General features: G+C 40.1%; 1 protein-coding gene across 6 annotated transcripts in view; it reads left to right on the top strand.

The window, feature by feature from the left end:
* The window catches only part of LARP1B (La ribonucleoprotein 1B), a 29,556-nt gene continuing 9,047 nt past the window's right edge, over window positions 1–20,509 (top strand). Inside the window, exons 1-11 of one of the 6 annotated variants that reach the window (XM_030480690.1) lie at window positions 9–551; window positions 8,904–8,965; window positions 10,047–10,109; window positions 10,970–11,138; window positions 12,545–12,688; window positions 15,124–15,267; window positions 15,496–15,664; window positions 16,436–16,689; window positions 18,944–19,088; window positions 19,298–19,472; window positions 20,244–20,416. In XM_030480690.1, the coding sequence (XP_030336550.1) occupies window positions 18,999–19,088; window positions 19,298–19,472; window positions 20,244–20,416 (438 nt within the window). In that variant the 5' untranslated portion in view covers window positions 9–551; window positions 8,904–8,965; window positions 10,047–10,109; ... (4 more) ...; window positions 16,436–16,689; window positions 18,944–18,998. The other 5 variants (XM_032919834.1, XM_030480686.1, XM_030480685.1 and 2 more) reach the window with 5 other exon arrangements.

Genomic DNA, 20,509 nt, shown 5'->3' with positions numbered 1-20,509 from the left:
TCGCTGCTACAGCGGCGGCCGCCGCCCGCGCACCCCCTCCGCGCGGCCCGCCCCGCTCCTGCCCCCGGCCCAACGGCTGCTGAGGGAAGAGGTCGTTGAATGAGCGGCTGACGGGACGCGGGCAGCGGGCGCCGTTCCGACCACGCTCGGCCCGGCGAGCTGACAGGGGATCTCCCGCAGCCTCGGCTGGCGGGGCGGGGCGGCGGCGAGGGGAGGAGGCGGACCCCCCGCCTCGGCTTCCCCGCGGCCGCCCCGGCTGGCGGCCCCTCGCGGCGGGCGGCAGGGCATGTCCGCGGCGCAGGTGTCGGCGGCGCCCGTCGGCGATCCTGAGGGAGGCGGCCCGGCGGGCAGCCGGCCCCGGGAGTCGGAGCAGCCGCGGCGGCCGGAGCCCAGCTCGCCCCAAGGGGAGGAGGCCGCCGAGGGGGGCGGCCGGGGGCGGCCGGCGGTGGAAGCCCCGCCGCCCAAGGAGAACCCGTGGACGAGGCGCAGAGCCGCGGGGAACAGCCCCTCGCCGCCCGCGGCGGACGGACACCTCGTCCCGCAGGACCCAGGTGCGGCGGCCGGGCCGGGGACCGGCATGGTGGTGGTGGCGGCGGCGGGCCGGGTACAGGCCGGCGTGTGGTGGCGGCTCTCTGGTTTTGGTTTTTATTTAGCTTTTGCTTCGTGGGGTGTTTTCGGAAGCCAAACGCGCGTGTTTCTCCCCGCTCCCCGGGCGGGCGCAGCGGGGCCCGGCGCGGATCGGCCGGCGGTACGGGCCGGGCGCTCCGGCTTTTGACATACATGGACAGAGGAGGGAAGCGAGCGAGGGGAGGTGGGTCCGGCCGCCGCCTTCGCCCGGCCCGCGGGGTGACACGGGGCTCGGTTAGTGCTCGGGAGCCGCTGTGCGGCTGCGAGCTCCCGGGGTTGCGAACGGTCACCCCCAGCTGGGAGGCGGGGGGGGGCGGATGACCTCCGGCGAGCCCCGAATGGCGCCGGGCTCTGGTAGGAGCAAACAGGGCTGGTAAGCTGCCCGTCTCACTTTGTTTTTCTTTAGAGATACTGCTAAGCCCCGTTTGCTTTACCGCAGGTCTTTTTTGCCTAATTATATAGTAAGGCCCTCTGTACGAGCCGTTACTTGGTTTTGCTTTCCAGAACATTTGGATTGTGGAGGCTTTAAACGTTAACAAAAGCAGTCAGTTTGCTTACTCTCAGTATCCCGACTGTTTATGTGGAAAGAGATGGAGTGAGAGTAGCTGTGGTGTAATTTTGTGGCCTTTAATCACTACGTGTGAGACAAAGCAACTTTAGAGGCTCTGTACCAAATAAACAGGCAGATGGCTTTACAAAGTTGGTCATCGAAGACCTGACGTGAAACTGCAAGGCATTATGCTCAGGCTAGCACCGAGTTTCTAGAAGTTAGCAGCTTCTTGGAGTATTGTTCTTGGCTGGAAGTGAACCGCTGACCTCACAATACGTATTTCCACCTGTGTTTCCCAGGAATTTCAATCTCAGCACTTGCTTCCGAAGGCACCTGACAAACCTTTTTGTGATCTCACAGTTACTTTTATCCTTGAATTAAATATGTACTTCCTTCACAAAGAGAAATATATAATTTATAGTTTCAAGTGTACAGGTCATGCAAGCAGAGGAGTTCTCCAGACCACAAAATCTCTACTTAGGTGAAGATCAAATCTTTTGGCAACAGACATAGCCATCTTTATCATCTCAGCTGTTTTGTTTGTGTGTACTGACGCACTCATAAATGCCTATTTATGCATAGCTTCTACAATCCGGCTCGCTGGGCAGCAGCTTGTGGTCTTGTCCGTGCATGAAAGAGAACTTGTCACTCATTTGCCTTGCTGTGGCAGTACTAATAATGGTACATCAGAAGCATTGGGAAAGCTTCTTTTATTGCGTTAACACCGTGTTCTTCACCTTCTGTAAAGTTTACTTTTCCGCTTAAGATAAAACACGTAAATAGTTGTGGAAGGAAGGAGGAGAAATAAAACACACAAATAGTTGTGGAAAGAAGGAGGAGAAAGGAGGCACTTCAGTTAACATGCTGTGCGCATTATGTGCTTAATTTGATGATTTCATAGGGCTCAGTTATTTTTTTTCTGCTTAAAAGTTGTGCTTACTGTTTATCAAATTAATATTAAACTGAGTAGTTGTACCAAAATATCTTTTTCAGTAGCAGATGTGTAATTAAGCAAATATGGGACATGCTATCGCTGGTAATGGCATTGGTGAAGAACTCATGTCAGGGTGGGTGTTTTGGTTTGGCCATCGCCAAAACCACCGTGAAGGAGCCACTGCTCTTTCCCTTGTAAAAGACAAAGCAGCTGATCCTTCCTGGCTGTTTGAAGGAAGGAATTGCTGTATGTCTCCATCTGCAATGAGAGATGTATTTTGAAGTAACTAATTGCACGTTGGCAAAGCAAAATAAGTCACAGTAGGCCCTTGTGAATGTAGTAGTATGGAAATTAGTCATGTGAAATAATAAGTAGATGAGCAGAAATACTACTGGGATGGAATGTAAAACTATCCGTAAAGAGGATAATAAAATGTAAAAGAATCTCACATCAAAGTAGCGACTGAATCCTGTTCAACTTGTTGATCCTGGCTTAATTTGTTCAAAGGTTCCCGAGACGTGCATGTACGGTACGTTCAGTGGTAGTTACACACTTGAGAAAATTGACCCCGGTCTGTCATCTTTCGACTTTCAATTTAGCGCAGCATTAGTTTATAATAGAGGCAAAGCTGACTCTTGCCAAGGGAAGGAACTGTCAATGTCACCCGACGCTAGAAGGAAAAAAAGTAGCGTGAAGGGCTTCAAATTCTTGGTCAAAGAATTCAGTTAAAGCGTTGTTACTATAACCAATTGTATTTTTGTCTCGGATATGTTAGTAAGTTTTAATCATGTTATAATAAACCCAACACTTAATGTAAACATATTGGAATTTTTCATGTTATGTTTGTTACCACAGTTCAGTGTTCCTGGCTAAGCCTTTTATTAAGCTTTCCTTTTAAGCAGAATAATTTCTGAATTATACAGCTACTTTTACATCCTAATCTGCATTTAACTCATGGAGAAAGGCTCGTAGCAGTGTAAAATTGCTAGTGAAATTAATAGGCTTCTGTCTATTCCCAGTGATTATGAACACAAGGAGTTTGCTTTAGCACAGGCTGTCAAATGATGAAAGGTACTCCTGCAGTGTGTCTTCCTTCCCATGTAGCTCCCAGCTAATATACTGCAGGAAGCCTTCAGTTCTTCAAGTTGAAGCTCTGTGAGTAAGAGGAGAGGAACAGTTGCAAAGAAGTAGTCCTGTATAATATTCTAGATAAATTTTTTACAAGGTAACAAGATAATCCGTTTTTAAATTGAGCCAACAAGATGTGTCTGTATGGAAGCTGCGGAACAACCCAATGTTAGCCCTTTATTCCTTGTCCTTCCTCTGAGCCTTGGTTTTCTTCCACTACCCCTCAGAGCTGGGCTATCATGGGAAAGGCTACTTTACTCTTCCTCCATATAAACAATTTCCCACGAGAGAGATGTTGAATTAATTTTATTATGAGTTCTCCTACCTATTCGTTTGATGAACCCTGAAGTGCTGCCCTTTTTGTAAGGCTGCAAAAGGGAATCTGAATTCCAAGTTCTCTAGTCTTCATGTGATTTGTGTAGTTGATGTGGATCTCCAATGATTCATTAGACAATTAGTCAAAAATTGGTCATGAAGTTTATGAAAGTACTCAATGAAGCGAAATGCCTGTGTTGCTGAAGTGGTTAAAGCAGGTTTGCTTTCTGGTGTGCTTGATTGATGTAGTTAAAGAACTATATGCTTCAGCCTCTTACATTGTGCTCAGTTTGTCTGTCTTCATTGCATTTATTTCTGGGCATCAAAGAATGCTTTTTATCTGATTGATATTTTGGTAGCAGAACCAGTTCACTGTAGTGCTATGGTATAAATTAATTTGCTTTAGTCTGTTAGCAAAGCAGGTTGTAAAAATACAGTTTAGTAAAGGTATGCTGTGTTAATAGGGACAGCAAGCTTTTGATTAGTAAATTGGTACATGATCTGATTATGATTTTTTTTTTTTGGTGTATCTAAGGTTAGTTCTTATGAACTCACTGAGTGTTTTAATAGCAGCTTTTAAAAATTACCTTAAGAATTATCAAAGGGTACAACATTGACAATTACCCCAACCCTGAAGGGATTAAAACCATTACCTTTACTAATGTGCTGTCTGTATTTTAGTTGTATATAACAGCATATGTAATTTAGTATGGAGTTGGTTGGTTTGTTTCTGAACTGGAGACCCGTTTTGAGAGAGAAATCCATCCTGCTGCCTTGAGTCTTGAACACAGTACTGGCTTGCTGTACTCGAGCATGTGCTCCCTTTAGACCATGAAAACTTTTGTAGAAATGGTCACAGGTGCTGCAGGTTTCTATGGAGCAGCTGGGAGAAAAAAAGAGATAGGGAAAATAAATAGTATAATGATTAATCAATCATGTTGGGGATTTTTTTCCCCTATTGCTTGTTGTGTTGAAAAACTGACTGGTTTTGAATGTAAATAGATAAAAGGATGCAGGTGTCGTAACTCACTGCCTTGGTTAGTTGTTCAAATAGTATGAACAAGGTCAATATAATGTAGTTTTGCTATAAAATGCTAGAACTATTGTAGGAAAGATCTTAACATAATTACTGTTTTTCTTATTTCCCAGAGTCTTGGATCTAAATCCATGCTCTAGATTTAAACTACAATACACTTCAAGGGGTTGTTTTGTCACACTTGCAAGAGTTTCACATTTATCTGTTGAAACAATTGGTCGAAGGAGGTGATCCTATCCCTCTACTCTGCTCTCGTGAGACCTCACTTGGAGTATTGTGCACAGTTCTGGTGTCCTCCACATAAGAAGGACATGGAGCTGTTGGAGCAAGTCCAGAGGAAGGCCATGAGGATGATCAGGGGGCTGGAGCACCTCCCATATGAAGACAGGCTGAGAAAGTTGGGGCTGTTCAGCCTGGAGAGGAGAAGGCTGCGTGGAGACCTCAGAGCAGCCTTCCAGTATCTGAAGGGGGCTACAAGGATGCTGGGGAGGGACTCTTCCTTAGGGACTGTAGTGATAGGACAAGGGGCAATGGGTTCAAACTTAAACAGGGGAAGTTCAGGTTAGATATGAGGAAGAAGTTCTTTACTGTGAGGTTGGTGAGGCACTGGCACAGGTTGCCCAAAGAAGTGGTAAATGCTCCATCCCTGGCAGTGTTCAAGGCCAGGTTGGACAGAGCCCTGGGCAACATGATCTGGGGTGAGGCGTCCCTGCCCATGGCAGGGGGCTGAGACTAGATGATCTTAAGGTCCTTTCCAACCCAAACTGTTCTATGATTCTGTGATTCTATTTTTACAGCTTCTTTACCTTGTTTAAAAATGGATTAGACTGAAATTTCAAATTGATCATTGAAAGGAAATTGTACAAGTTCAACAAACAGGTTCCACTGAAGTTTTGAAGAGCTGCTGTGCTGGGTGATTTCAACTGCCCCACGAAGCACTTCTGGTATTTCAGTGATGTTGTTTGTTCACTGAGGGAAATACACGTAGAGTCCAAGTAAAGATAAAACTTGAATATTGTTTAGCAATCCTTACAGCATAAACCATGTTTGCTTCAAAATGGGAGTGTGTTCCACCTTTTTATTAATAGACTCTGCTTTCAAAACAAATTGGCAATATCATCCCTCCCCTTCCATCAGAAAAAAAAATAATAAATACTTGCTGCCTATTTATTTGCAGAACTTCATCCATTCTGAAATACTACTTATACTACTACTATAAACTCAATCTGTCATGTAATCAGTAATTGCTTTGGTGATACATCTTTATGCACAAACTTTCCTCTCTTATCTTTGCACAGCATCCAGGCTGCTCTTCCTTCTCTGTTGCTGTTGTCCCAGAGGATTGCTGCTGTTTTGGTGGATCCAAAATTCATCTTTCAATTTTCAGAACTGTCATCCCATGTATCTTCACATCCTGCACTTGGCATGCTTGCAAATCCATGTCTTTCTGAAGAAAATATCTCTTGTTAGGATGTGGAGTATTAAGAGACTTGGAAGAACCATAATAAAAATGGCTTTGAAGGCTGATTTCTGTTTTTGTGTGGATTACATCTTTACTGGATGGAGTTCAGTGATTGAAAGATGATAATGGGCAATTAAATTTCCTCATTCTTGATTTTGCTTTTTTCCCTGCTACCTCAAAACTCAGCTGAAACCCACCAAGTAAAGTAATTGAAGATAACTGAATTCTTTTATCAACACAACATTCAGTTACTAAACAGGTCACCTTGTAGCATATGACCGAATGAACAGTTTTAACACAGCTAGGTTGGAATTAACAGCAAGTGAAACAGTTTATTTGCAAGGGCTTGTTGGGTTTTGCTGGAACAAGGTGCTAAAGATGTAATTTCTGGGTGTTCAGCACTTTTATGTGATGTTGAAACAGAACACCGGAGTAACGTAAAGCATAAAGCCTTTATCTAAACTCACTCTAAAGTGCGTTTTGCCTGAACAGTGGCTCTAGGCTGCTTCATAAGAATGTAACAGATGTGCTCTGGGTAAAACTTTAAGTGATCTGATGTTTGGTTTTTTTACTCTCCCACCCTTCTTTTTATCTTCCCTTTCATGTTTCACACTAAAATCCAACTCCCACATGATTAGCCCCAGAAAAGATCAGTTAAATTTGGTTTTGAGCATGGCTCTTTTGGGAGGACAAGAAACCCTGTGGAGTTCTTTTCGGGTAGGTAAGTATGGAGCATTGCAAGATCTCAGGCCTTTGAGTTCAGAAAGGACATCATCAACTAGGTGGTGTGTTGCCTAATATTAATTTTCTCTTCATTTAGTGTGCAAATGCATCTTCCAAGTGTTGGATTACTACATACAGATAAGAGAGATTCCTTAAAACGAGTTGGGTCTCATTCTACTCTACTCAGCCTCTCCTGCTGCCTGGAATAATATCCCATGACTAAGATAGCACAGCGCCATTGAGTCTCTTATTTTTGAATCCCTTGCTATACCCTGGTGACACACAGAGCAGTTCTGGCAGAGCGTCCTTCAGCAGCAATTTAAGTAAAAGTGCTGTGAGATGGAAAAAAGGCTTCAGTAAGGTAATTGAACAGCCAGAGAGGTGTGTTTACAGACTGCTGCAGGACAAATGCTATAGCCAGGCAGTTTACCTGTTCACATAATTGGCAGTTTTGTAGGATAAAATTACAAATTTGTTTGCTACTCCACCTCTGCAGCTGTTTGTCTTGTTTTGTAAAGGGCAATTATTTTGCTATTGAATGACAAGTAAAAATCATAGTAACACAGTCACCGTGTGTTTCTGAAAGCTCCCAGTCTAAAGTTAATTGAAGCTGAATAACGAGACAGTTTGGGGAGGGTGTTTTGTCTTGGTTTTAAAAAGCAGATCTGTATGAGAGGAAAAAACCCTGCTGGCGAATGGTGAGGGGAAGGTCAAAGGCCGATCAGAATTGACTGAATTCACATGTCTTGTGTGACGTGCAAGTTGTATGTAGTAAAATTAATGTAATTTACAGTGGAATATGGAGTATGCAGAAATTTATGCTTCGAATGTTGACAGTATATTCCAGGAAGCAGAGAGAAGGTTTTCAGAGTCACTGGGGCACGAGGGTGGGGTTCCCAGTGTGAAGCTGCGATAAGGAAGATTAGTCACTGGATGTGAAAGAGATAAGGGTTGAGGAGGTGATGTTATCCCTGTATGAAAGAATAATAATAATAATCCACTAGTGATTTCAGTCACATTCAATGTTTTCAGTCTGTGTTGCAATAAAATACTAATAAGAGGTTTAAAGGAAAGGTTGCGACCACTTCTCCATGGGAAAATATGCTTTGGCATTGGGAGAACAGAGCAAGGGCTTAACAGGAGAAGTGGTTTTCTCTGTCTCAATTTTAATCTCCAAGCAAATTGCTTGATACTAGTGTTTGGTTTGTTTTATTGTTTTGTGGAAGGGTAATTGCACCTGAATTAAAACACATAGTAAGTTTTAAATAGACTTTTGGTTTTATTCAATGGATGTTATTGATCTGAGATAATTAGGCCCAATAATGTTACCATAGATGAGAGAGAGTTATTTCCAAGCATTACATTAATTCCTAGCAGATATTACTGGTAGAAGTATAATGGACTCTTGCTCAGAGGTCAGATGGGATCATTATTATAAAGTTTTAGTCTTGACTCAATATGGTTCTGAAAATGTATGAGTGTCAGCTTCAGTGCACATGCTCATTTAGCATAAACATATCCATTGTAGAATTTGGGCATTACAATTTATCAGCCTTAATGTAGGTTTTATAGTAATTTTCTCTTTTTGCCTTTTATTTATTTTTCCATTCCTTTGGATTGATTACAAGCAGTATGGCTAAATTTTATGTGGCATTTGAGTAATTGCTTATAAAAGAAAATTACTAGGAATTTATGATTAGGTAATTACTTCTATGTTGGGTTTTTTTTTCATGCTTGCATAATGATTAATTTAATTCTGTCTTACAAATATAGCTTCTGATAGGATAACTTTTTAAATGTGTTCCAAGGGCTCATTTTCTTTGCTGCTACTTAGGTTAAAATACTGGTGTTTTGAAATAGTCTGAACTTACAGCTGAGCAAATGCTTAAATACTGTGTGATACAGTATTCTGTACAAACGTTTTTTGAGGGTATTTATAGTCATTATGAATGTGAGTTTTTCAATCTCATGTACAATAGTTACTTCCTGGAAATTGACTTCGATACCAAGGCCTCAAAAAAACCTTTGGTATAGCATGATAGGTAGTTACACAGAGTTGTTAAAGTATACCTTCCTTACTCTTTTAACGTGTAATTCTTCACCTGAAAATATTTTTCTTCCTTTTCAGAACTACATAATTCCACTAAAGTTATAAAAGCAGCGAAACCCAGGACAAGGAAATTCAGCAAGGTTTGTATTTGCCAGAAGGCCATTTAGCTATGAGTTACTGCACCAATTGTGTTAGAAGTCCCAGTTAATCTGACCTGTTAATCTAAACTGGCTTCTAGCTCAACTGATAATGTGGTGAGAAAATGAAAGAATTTCAAAGGAGTGTTTCTGGCCATAAATATTCAATATGGTAAATAGCTGATAGCGTTAAAATAATGAGGTATTTTGAAGTTACATCCAGAAGTGCTATGTTCTGCCTTGGTAATGGTTAATTTTGAAGAGGAAAGTAAAAAAAGAAGGGAAATTTTCAAGTTAGAAGGGGTGCTAAAGTGGTGTGTGTATAAGGGATAAGGAAAGGCACTTTTGTTCAAAAAAGCAATGGGATTGTATAAAAATGTGAAGGGGCTGCAAAGAACCAAGGGCACTTGAGCCAAGTGATGCTGGATTGGTTTTGGAAATCCTTTTTGTATGTTATGTGATGTGTGCTCTTTACGTGCTGTTATAAAATTATAATTATGACAACAGGAGAGGCTGAAGCCTTGTATTGGAAAGTTAAGTTTCTAAAATTTTGTACAGCCACCGCTTTTTAGTTCGAATAATACCTGTGCTCAAAGGTCTTCCAAAAGCTAAAAGACTTTTAAGCAGGAGATACCTTTAACTCACATAGGAAGCTATGTGTAAAACAACATTCAATTTGACAACTGTTTTACCTTCACTTAAGTCATAAGCCCTCGTAATTTGTTTTATAATAGAATGTTGAAAATTTTGCTTGCTTTGCTATGTTTTTTTGCTTACGCCTGCTTAAAATATTCCTCATGAAGGCTTTCTTTAGACAGTTATACTAATAACAAGCTAAAATGTATTGGACCTTGATTTGGATGTAATTGCAATGAATAGTTGTTTCTACAGTTGATCATGTTTCGTTTTCAGAAGTTGTGTGTTTATTTTCTGTTTTATTTCTCAGTTTTTAAAAATTGCTACTTCTAACAAATCAGCTCAAGGGGGTAGTCTGGCCATCTGAGTCATGACTGACTTATTCCCTTCCCAGTATTAAAAAGGTCTAAATCTAGGAAGTAGTATAAACTGTTCATCATCTTTGCAGGCTGAGGTATATCACGATGATATCACAAACTGGCCAACACCGAGTGAAATAGCAAACAATGAAGTAAGTATCCTTTGTTATCATCTCCCTTGACCTGCTGGTCTTGCTGCTTCTGATGCAGCCCAGCACATGGTTAGCTTTCTGGGCTGTGAGCACACATTGCCAGGTCATGTCCAGCTTTTCATGAAGCCCTGCTCCACAGAGCTGCTCTCAATCCCTTCATCCCCCAGCAGGTATTGAAATTTCACTTTGCCTTCTTTGAAACCTGTTATTCTGTAGGATTTCCAGGAAGTAGTGATCTGCAGGCTGCTGGCTCTGCTCAAAGGCACGCAGTTCCCACTAAATGCAATATTCTAATATGGGAAAAAATAAGTCTGTAATCATACACCTCCACATCCTCAGATCTTTGGTTCATGTTCCGATTTAGTGGAACAGAATTGTCAGAGCTAAGACCTGTGGCTCCTTATAATTTACATGAATATTTGGCATGCTGTTGAGATTGTACAGCATTATGGGAGTTTCTGATTTACCATTGAATATTCTGTAAGCACAGCCTTTTAAAGATAATCAGTCTGAATAGTAGGTACTGGTGAGTAATCTTTCTTTCTTTCTTTCCCATATAATAAACTTCATTTTTGAGGTATTGAAACATGATTGTTGTGCACTCTGCAAATCTACATCAACAGTTAAAAAACAAACGAAAACTTTCTTAGTCTAAAAATTATTCTTATATTCTTGCCAAGGTAGCGGAAAATAGAACTATTTAAAATGAGACTTTACAGAACAACTGAGATCTTAAAACTCAGCCTACTGAAGAGATTGAGAAAAGGTAATAATAAAGGAATTTTAATAGGTAAAGGAAATTTAGACCTTTTGCCGTCAGCAGCTGTACTGTCAGAAATAATTACCAGTATCTCTTGCAGTGCAAGACTGTAAGTCACAGTAAGAAGCCAACAAATAGAAGAGAAAAGGAGGAAAAATCTGATCAAAAAAGCAATAATGGAATCAAGGACAAGCCAGAGGCAAAGCCAAATGGTCCAGGAGATAATACTATCAAAGATGAAGTTCAAACTAATAACCAGAGGAAAAAAGGTCAGTCTGGGCACTATGTGTAATGCAATGTCACCACTGATACAGTTACATTAGTTCCGGTTGAATGACTTAATGAAACGTTTTCTGTTTTGCATTTTCTAGGTGATAATAGGATATATTGCTTTCTGCTAGGAAGCTTAAAACAGGCTTCCTTTCTCTTTGGACTGTTCTGCTTAGTCAAATAGGGATTCTGGGGGAAAAGCAGCTTGTGTCCTACTGAAGGTCCATGGAACTCTGATGATTTATGGAAAATTCTAGTATGGCTGTGCAAACCATTACTATGTCTCATATCTTTATTACCCTAAACAGCTAGCACTATGTTAATTTAATTTCATATGTATGTGTGTGTAACAATATACACCAACACATTTTTGTGTTTTACTATTAGCTTACACCTTGAAGTGATCACGTGAAAAATAAACCAGGTTATTCATTTCCTTTTGATCCAATCTGTTACGTTAAAAATAGAAAGCAAACCTGTATCTCGTTTGGTCTGTAGACTGCAATAGGCTGGAGAAACAGCTGAGACAGTTTTAAGATACTGCTGCCATCAGCTGCTTTTGTTTCTTGCTTCCCTGCTGGTATTTCTTCAGATGCTAAAGACCTTTGCTGTTTAGATTTGTTAATCTTCTTATGTATATATTTAAAAACAAATTTTTTATTACTTTTGATTTTTTTACAAAGTCATAGGTACAACCTATTATTTTTTTCTCCCACGTTTTCACCCCTATTTTATGTATTTGCTTATATTTCTTGGCCACAAAGGTATGAAGCCTATAATACCAGTTAAGTATAGAATAGCAAATATCATCACAAAATAAATGGTTAGTGGATATTTTAGGCCAGCCTATTATAAAATACAGCTTTGCTAATAATTTTTGATGCCCATGAAAGAACTTAATCTGAATATCTCCAGGTAAAATACAATACCACAGCTAAATTCTTAGGAAATTTTTTATGGTTTGTGATTGAAATCTTTATTTTAGTGCTTAACTTGATATGTAATTTCTTACCTCTAAGTTTCATATGCAAGTTGTGAAATTATGTAGTAATGAAGTTACTGTATGTATTTAACACTTATGTAGCTATAAATTCTTGGTAATGGAGCTTACATCTAAAAAAATCATTAAATAAAAAGCTCACCTTTATTTCATATATTTAAAGCTTAGGTAAGGTTGCCTTTCAGTTTGAGAAATTCCTATTTACTGCATTTATTATTTAGACATCTTATATCTTAAAATGTCATAATATCATAATATCCTAAAATTTCAGTGTTAAGCTTCTCCCAGTTTTTAAACTTTAAAATGAACTGTTACTAGTTCTACAAGAAGAATTCTGTAGGATCTTTTCAGGAGCTAAAACCTCAGGTAGTACTAGAATTACGAGTAATATATTAACTTTTGAAGGTAACAAGCAGAAATGGGTGCCACTTCACTTGGATGATGTAAGGTCAGACAGTCGAGAAAGACCAGGCTCTCGAACTAGCTCAGGATTCCTGCTGGAAACAAACAAGTCAATACCTCATGACAACTGGAGGAGTGAGACAAGAAGTAAGTGGTTTTCAATCTCTGGGTCTTCCTATTTGTGGCAAATAAAGTATAATACCATGCAAGTAAGTGTTAGATTGGCAGTTTTCGTTGAAACTTGACTTTGCCAATACTAAGTAAAACTTAGTGTTTATATTTGCCAATAACCTGCAGAATATAAATAAATGGTATTTCTGTGATTTAACAAATTTTAAATTGGAAAGTTTTTTGTTTAGGAGCTTACTGTCAGATATTTTTTGAACCTCTTCAAGTTGATCATAATTTTAATGTCTCGATCACTGACTCTGCTGAGTAACTGAGTTTGGAAGCAGCCTACCTTTACAACATGTGCTGGTGCAGGGGCAAAATTAGAGCGGCATATATTTTTCTTTTCATGGCTCCCTACAGAGTCTTGGTTCACAGCTTTGTGATGTGGAAAGTTTGGAAATAGTCTCATACGGTGTCTGTTCTGTCCTGCTGTACTGCTATTCCTGCAGCTTGTTGCTACCAGAGCAATTGCTTGTGGACCTACACTTTGAACTCTGCTTTGGCAATTCTACTGATGTTGTTTTTTCCTTTAAGTTGGACCAGTTCCCTGACCTATTTCTCAGCATGGCCATGCAAGAAGTTGTACTAGCATAACAGAGAGAGAAATGTACCACAGCTGGGTACTGCTTCTGGTCCTCAGGTGTGCTGAATACAGCTTGTGAGATGGCAGAAATCTTAGACTCAGTGTAACTCTTTGGTTCATGTATTTGCATATAAGTTTTAAAATCTCAATATACATAAAAAAATTAAATGTTTGCTTATTATAATAATTGCCGGATGCCACTGAGGTGGGATTTGCTTAAGAAGTTTTTTAGGAACATGGATTAAGGGTTTGATCTGGATGTCTGAGGGATTGACAGAGGTAGGGGGAAGGAATTTCACTAGTGTATCTCTTTCTTCAGCAGTTATTCCTCAGGATGGTCAAATGACCAGAAACTTGTAGCATGAATTCTGCCTCAAGGATCTAGTGATTCAAGACCAGTTTCAGTGTGAGAAAACATGAAATCATCTCTTATGCATCAGGAACACTGGCTGTTTAAATAAAAACCTTGTTTCAGGTGTAAATACAACACTAGTTTATGAACATGTTCTATGTAGGACTTTTGGCTGTGTCTGAGCCACATGTACTCTCAGAGCACAAAAATGAAACTGATTTGGGGAAACAGTTCAAGTGATGCCCATGCATTTGGTATCTCCAAGGGTGATGGTAATCACTGCAGAAACTGAGGTCCAAATTCCCAGTGGGGGACACACATACAGATTTACGACATTCATAAATTCAGAGTCTTATTTCACAGAAAATAAAGTACAAGAGCTGTAATGTATAAAGCATACATATTTTGTTGTAGGGTTCATTAAAATTAATAGCTAGTAAAACAAGATTTCTAATATGAGCAGAGAATCGTATCTTTAGTCAGTCCTTTGTTAAATTTAGTAGCTCTCAATTTGATCAAGTAGAGGATGTATCCCCAGGCATTCCTCTGACAGACAGGACCCCCGGCATCTGGAAGACTATCCAATTACAATGTAAAGAAACTTTAAACAACGGTGGGTGACTGAAGATGGAAGTCTGAGAGTGTTAAGAGAAAGAAATGGTGTAAGAGAGGGCTTCATTTTCTCTCATGAGTAAAGTGAGAATTACACCTGTCCTTAAGTATTGTGGTGAGTGGAGCCAAGGTCCCTGGGGTCTGCTTTGGACCTGCTTGCTTTTCTTTCTTCTGCTGCTTCTCTCCTGCTCTCTTTTGCTATGTGCAGACCACATATTATATAAAAAACTTACATGTATTCTTAGAGTCATCTTAGGTTTGCATGTGTTATTATAAAGAGGTCCTTAACTTATAAGCTCAGTTTGGGGCACAATCAACAGAGAGTAAATGATTGCTGTTAAATGGGCAGAGTCAGGAGAGCAGTAGACAGCTGCTTCTGGGAACCAGATGGACCTCCAGAGGCCCACTGGTGTGGAAATCCCACCCTGAGCAGGATCATCAAGAGCTAGCAGCCATTCCTAACTATCTTGAGGCAGTGGGAGTTGTCCGCAGGAGAAGACTGTCATGCCTGGAAGGAGAATTGCATGATCATTCCGTTATGTCCCAAGCTGATCATAGGTATTGTGATCCCTGAGCTGGCAGCGGAGTGTTCAGTTGCTTCAGAAGCATTTGGGATTGACTGCCAGTCAAGCCAATTTACTCTTCTTTATTGCTAACAGCTTCTGCCCGATTCACCTTCAGGCATGGCTGGGCAAGCCTTACCGTTTCACCCTTGCAGCTTCACATCTGACCTTCTGCTTCAGCCAGCATGTCTGAGTCAGTGGATTGCCTGGGCTCAAGCTGAGAGCTCTGTGTTACAGGGGACTTCTTAGCACTGAGATATTTAATTATGATTGCAAGTATTATGCTTTTTTTCTCTTAAAGATTGGCGCCGTGATAGAGAAAAGAAGGATGATCATGATGAAGTGTGCAGTGTGAGAAGTGAAGGTGGCAGTGTTCGAGGCTTCTCCAGAGGCAGAGGAAGAGGCAGAGGCAGGGGAAGAGGACGAGGCAGAGGAAACCCTAGAAGTATGCAAAGAAGTAAATACTTAGTAAAAACTTTAAACTGTGTTTACAATGTTATTGTTTGCACATGAAGTAAGAGTTGTCTCAGAAAACATATCCTGTAACTTGATTAGTTTATTTTAAAATCAGATGCGGAAAACCAACAGTAAAACAGCAGTGCGTATCATTCCTTAAAATATTTGTGTACTGGACTTAATGTTTTTTCTTTGTGTGTTCTCGTTTATTTTGAAGTGAACTTTGAATATTCAGTTGGTTATCAAGAACTGTATGATGAAGGGACCGACCAAATATTTCAACCTGAGCTTAATGCTACTGTGTTGTATTACTATGGTGACGGAGCAGGCGTGCAGATGTATTCTGTGGATGAAGCACTTCTCAAAGAATATATAAAGCATCAAATGTAAGTAGACTGCTTAATGTACGAGAGTTTTCAGAGATCTAGTTAGGATAAAATAACTCGTTTCAAACAGCGTTTAATTGTTGTTATCCATATAAAGATGGAGATGAAGGCATTTCGATTGACCTTTTTTATTTGACCATTACCAGTGTCAGTTTGAATTCATTCACTAGTGAGGTGGAAAAACTTGAGTGATGGGGAGGAATTTTAAGGAAGCTGTTCTGCATCTTGTGCTGTAGTCTGGCTCTATCTCATATACCTGCTTTATTTATGGTACTTAGCCCTCTTGTTATGTTGTCATGTAATTGAGATATGGATGTCTCTGAGCTTGTGGTTTTGAGTACTGTTGGTCTGTTTGCCTATAAAGCTCTTCTTGGGTGGTGTAGCTAGATGTTTCCCTTATTTGCTCTCAATTTCACTTTGAGAAGTCTTGTTAGTTTTATGTTTTTGGAGTGTTTCACCTGAAGCATTTAACTGAAAGAGAGTGGTTTTGCAATGATACTTGATTTTTCAATAATCTGAATTGTTTACTTTCTCATGTACACCATTAGGCAATGAGAAACCATCTGGAAGACTGATTATCACCAGGAGACAAGTCAAAAAGGGCCTGGAAACCACTAGTTCATTTTAAAGAGACAGTTTCCACCACTGGCAGATATTTCATCTTCTGTGCTTGCAACAGCATTTCTCTGCGATGCCTTTATGGTGGTTTTTGATTGCCCTCGTGTTCCATAAAGCAACTTGCTTATTTTATTCTTGCTTCTTTTGTTACAGTTGACGCAAAAAGGAAGAAAAAAGCCTCTTTAAGGGCAGAAAGTATCTGGCATGTGGCTATCAACTTCAAAACTTCTATTGCAATCTTTTTTGTTACTTTTGCTGCCAGGCCCCTATGAGACCTGACAGTGGACATGTACCCCCATGTCAGGATAATCGGCCTGCACTGTCCTCAGACAAGTGGGGGAGGAGCACAGACACTCCACTGTTGGCCAGATTTCTGGGCATGCAGTGTAGAATCCAGACCTCCTAAGGTAGGACATGATGATGTCCCCCTCTGCTGAGAAAAATGTCAGTTACAGCATTGTCACATCTGACTTCGGGTTACATTTGTATTTTATTTTAGCGGCAAGAGGTTGGCAGGTGTCAGTAGAAGGCTTGGCATGGCTGGCTATCCAGAGCCATTGGTTGGTTGTCTGATATGAACTCTTAAGGCCCTTTGATTATGGAGTTCGCTTTCCATGACAGAGAGGGAGATTCTTGAGCTTCTCTTATCACATTAAAAATGATGGAAAACAGACTTTATTCATCAATTACCTATTATCTATTATTACCAGCTTCTAAATGGGGATGGTTTTGTCTGTCTTTCATAGTTCAGTTGTATAATACTGAAGTGACTATGCCAAAGAAGGAAGACTCTGAGGAAAAAGAAAAGCAAAGCTGGAGGGGATGTGTGTGTTTAGGTTTGTCCTTCTACTTGGAGCAAACTTGTGCGTTGTCTTCATTTTTCATTAATGGTCTTTCACATTCCTTTTTCTAGAGTGATGGACATCAAGTGAGGCAGTTTGAGTCAAGTTCAGTCATTGTCCATTTCCGCTTGTGGAATTTTTAACTAGGTGAATCGTTACAAGATTTTACCTTTACTGTATGACTGTAAAGGTAACATTAGTAAAATGTTGGTATATGGCTTTTGTGCTTGCTTATCTTCTAGACTGGGAGGGGAAAAGAAATGTAGCAGTTCAGAACAGTAAACAATATTCTTGAAAGAAACCTTCTCTTTGTGCACCATTGCTTCACTGATCAGTTTACTTAGCTCTGAGTAAGAGCTTAATTCTCCAAAAGCCTTATTCTCTTCTCTGTTTGCTCTGTTTTAATGGCAATGTTTTCATTTGTTGTATGTCTTGTTGTCCAACTTTGAGACTTTATTCATTCTTTTTTGGAGCTGAGTGTTTCATATAGAGAGCTTTTGCTTCGAATTTCTTTAGCTACCAAAAATTAGAGAAAGAAATGGTATCAAGCTTCTCCTTGGGTCACTGATGACATCAGAGTCCTCTCCTCTTGGTAACTTTGGCCTTGATCCCAACTTCAGTGGAAACACTTAGCAGTTTATGCTTTGCTGAAATTTGAATTATTTACATTTGCATGTGGTTGTGTTTGTTTATTTTTCCTCTGCATTTTAATGCCCTCTTATTTTTGCACTACTTCTATTTTTTGTCATAGAATTTTAATTGCTCTCCATTAAATATTTCACTGCCTACATTTTCCTGAGCCTGATGAGGAGTATTCCTTGGATGTAATCCTCCTTGGATGAGGAGGATTCCTTGTAATACAGCAAAGTCATGGTATATGCATAAACTCTGTGAAAGGCTAGATTCTAGTCGTCATGATTAAATTGGGGTTTTTCTCCCTTTCTTTTTCATAGGATGCTTTCTCTTTCCCTTTCTCTGTGTGAGAGATCATGATTTGAATTCCTTTTTCTCTTCACTGAGTATAAAAGAGCTTGACACCCTGATCATTTCATAGAGCAGTTTCATTGTTTAAGAAGTTTTGTCTTTCTGCTGTTTTTTTGTCTCTCATGTTTCTTGTTCTGTGGTATTGTCAGATTCCTGAAATGGCCCTTGTTCCTCTTCTCTTTAACTACTAAACATCATCTCTTCTTTTGGACTTTACATTTCTCCATGAGCTGTTGTACCTTTTGGTACAGCTTTATGTCAAATACAACATCACTATTTTTTTCTCATCTTCCCACAAGCATGCTTGAAGTAATGATTCAGAGTACATATGTATGCCTCAACACTCAGATAGGATACTTAAAGCTTCTAATGTGCTGGAAACTGGGAAAAGAAAAGATACAGTTGAGGATGAAGGTGCACTGATACTGGTCTGTGGGAAATAGCTTATGCCCTGAGTGTAAGCAGTAGTTGTCCTTCATCTATATGGAGGCTAAGACACTGTTGTTTCCTTCTGTTCATGTAAGTAATAAGGGAGGGGATGGGTGAAAGAAAAACTGAGCATAGTTTTTCCTTATGCAGTTCATACATGCAAATGTAACAAGGCTTTGATTTATACCCTTATGTACTGTACTGGTTCATAAGTCTGTCTTCACGTGTCACGCTGTTCTGTAAGTCTTGCTTGTAATGGCACACGTGTTGGAAGAATGATTTTGTTGATGACAAGTATGCTCTGTTTTTAATGGAAGACTTTAACAAGGAACCTCTGAGTTGCTATTTTAGGATTTTCTTTAATCTATAATAGGCTCATATTTGCGTGATTTTTTTTTTTCCACAGTGAGTATTATTTCAGCGCAGAAAATTTGGAAAGAGACTTCTTTTTGAGGAGAAAGATGGACCAACAAGGATTTCTACCTGTTTCACTGATTGCTAGCTTCCGGCGAATGCAAGCTCTGACTACAAATGCTGCACTCATTTTGGAGGTAAAATAATTCAGAAGTATGTATGTAGAAAGCTGCTTGGTTAATTTTGTACTGCCATTTACAGTCAGTGCTGTGAAGTTAAAGATTTCTATTTGCAATTACAAGGATTTTATGAAGAGGCTGTAAGTGGCAAAGCTTGTGGGTTTTTTCTTCTTTGGATGGTGCTGGCTATGTAAAGTTTTTATAGTTACCATATGCTTGTCACACAGGCCATAAAGGACAGTACAGAAGTTGAAACTGTGGATCAGAGGCTAAGAAAAAGGGTTGATCCAGAAAAGTGGCCAATTCCAGGTCCTCCTCCATGCAGTCTGCCACCAACTGACTTTTCTCAGCTCATCAATTGTCCAGAATTCGTACCAGGCCAAAATTTTGGCTCGCATACTGGTAAAGGATTTATTTTTTAGAAGCATAAGTTTAGGGCTGTCTATCTAGCTTAGGAAGTTTGCCTCAATACTGATTTCATAATAGAAGTTGTGCATTTGGTAACAGTAGATTCAGCTGGTATGCCTGTCAGCCTTGCAGTTGCCAAGGCTGCAACTTGTAACATGGCTGGCATGGCTGTTGTGAAGTAGATGAAGATGTCTCTTATGGCTGTGACCATTCTCCAGAATGTCGTAGGATGGGCTACAGTCCTTTAGTAGTAGTCGTACTAGTAAGCTTAAGTTAGTTATAAAATCTGCTTCATTTTGGTAGCAGATGGAAGTTAACTCTTGGTGCATTCTGATTTTGGATGGGGATCTCATTCACATTAATAATGAGATGGCTTTGTTCACTGACAACCCTTGGCAAGGAAATCTTTTACTAAAATATTGGCTGGAATTAAATGGGAAGAATGAAGACCGAGTTAGGTGCCCATCCATAAAGCTAGAGGATGGTGTGGGGAAAACCCTTGTTTTCTGGGTAATACATAATTTCTCTCAGACTGTTAGAAACTTTCCATATAAATAAGTTGTTGGAATTGATATTTTCTGAAAATGTTGAGTGAAGCTATCTCCTAAGAATGAAAATGAATTCTGCTGATCAGTGTCAGATTTAGCCAGAAGGGTAGAAAAATAGTAGCTGCGGTTAAAAGAAAGACTAATGAAACAACCCCACAAACACAACAAAATGAAACCAACCCACAACAGGAACTGAACTATTGTTTTCCTCTGCTAGAGTCTGCACCAAATTCTCCAAGAATGGGAAGCCTACTGAGTCCAAAGGAAAACACTGAAACGAGTAATTTTCAGACAATGTCTAAAGGACTGTCTACAAGTTTGCCTGATTTGGACTCTGAACCTTGGATAGAAGTGAAGAAAAGGCATCGTGCATCCACTGTCAAACTAAAGGTGAGATCAAAAGTGTTTAAGTTATGTTTAAATAAACAAATACAAAACCTGTCAACTTTCAGATTATGTCGTAAACCAAGATTTTTCACATCT

Source organism: Strigops habroptila, chromosome 3 (assembly GCF_004027225.2).
Source record: "Strigops habroptila isolate Jane chromosome 3, bStrHab1.2.pri, whole genome shotgun sequence".
In the NCBI taxonomy this organism is placed as follows: Eukaryota; Metazoa; Chordata; class Aves; order Psittaciformes; family Psittacidae; genus Strigops; species Strigops habroptila.
The sequence above is the reverse complement of the archived record's forward strand: the minus strand, read 5'-3'. Positions and strand labels throughout refer to the sequence as shown.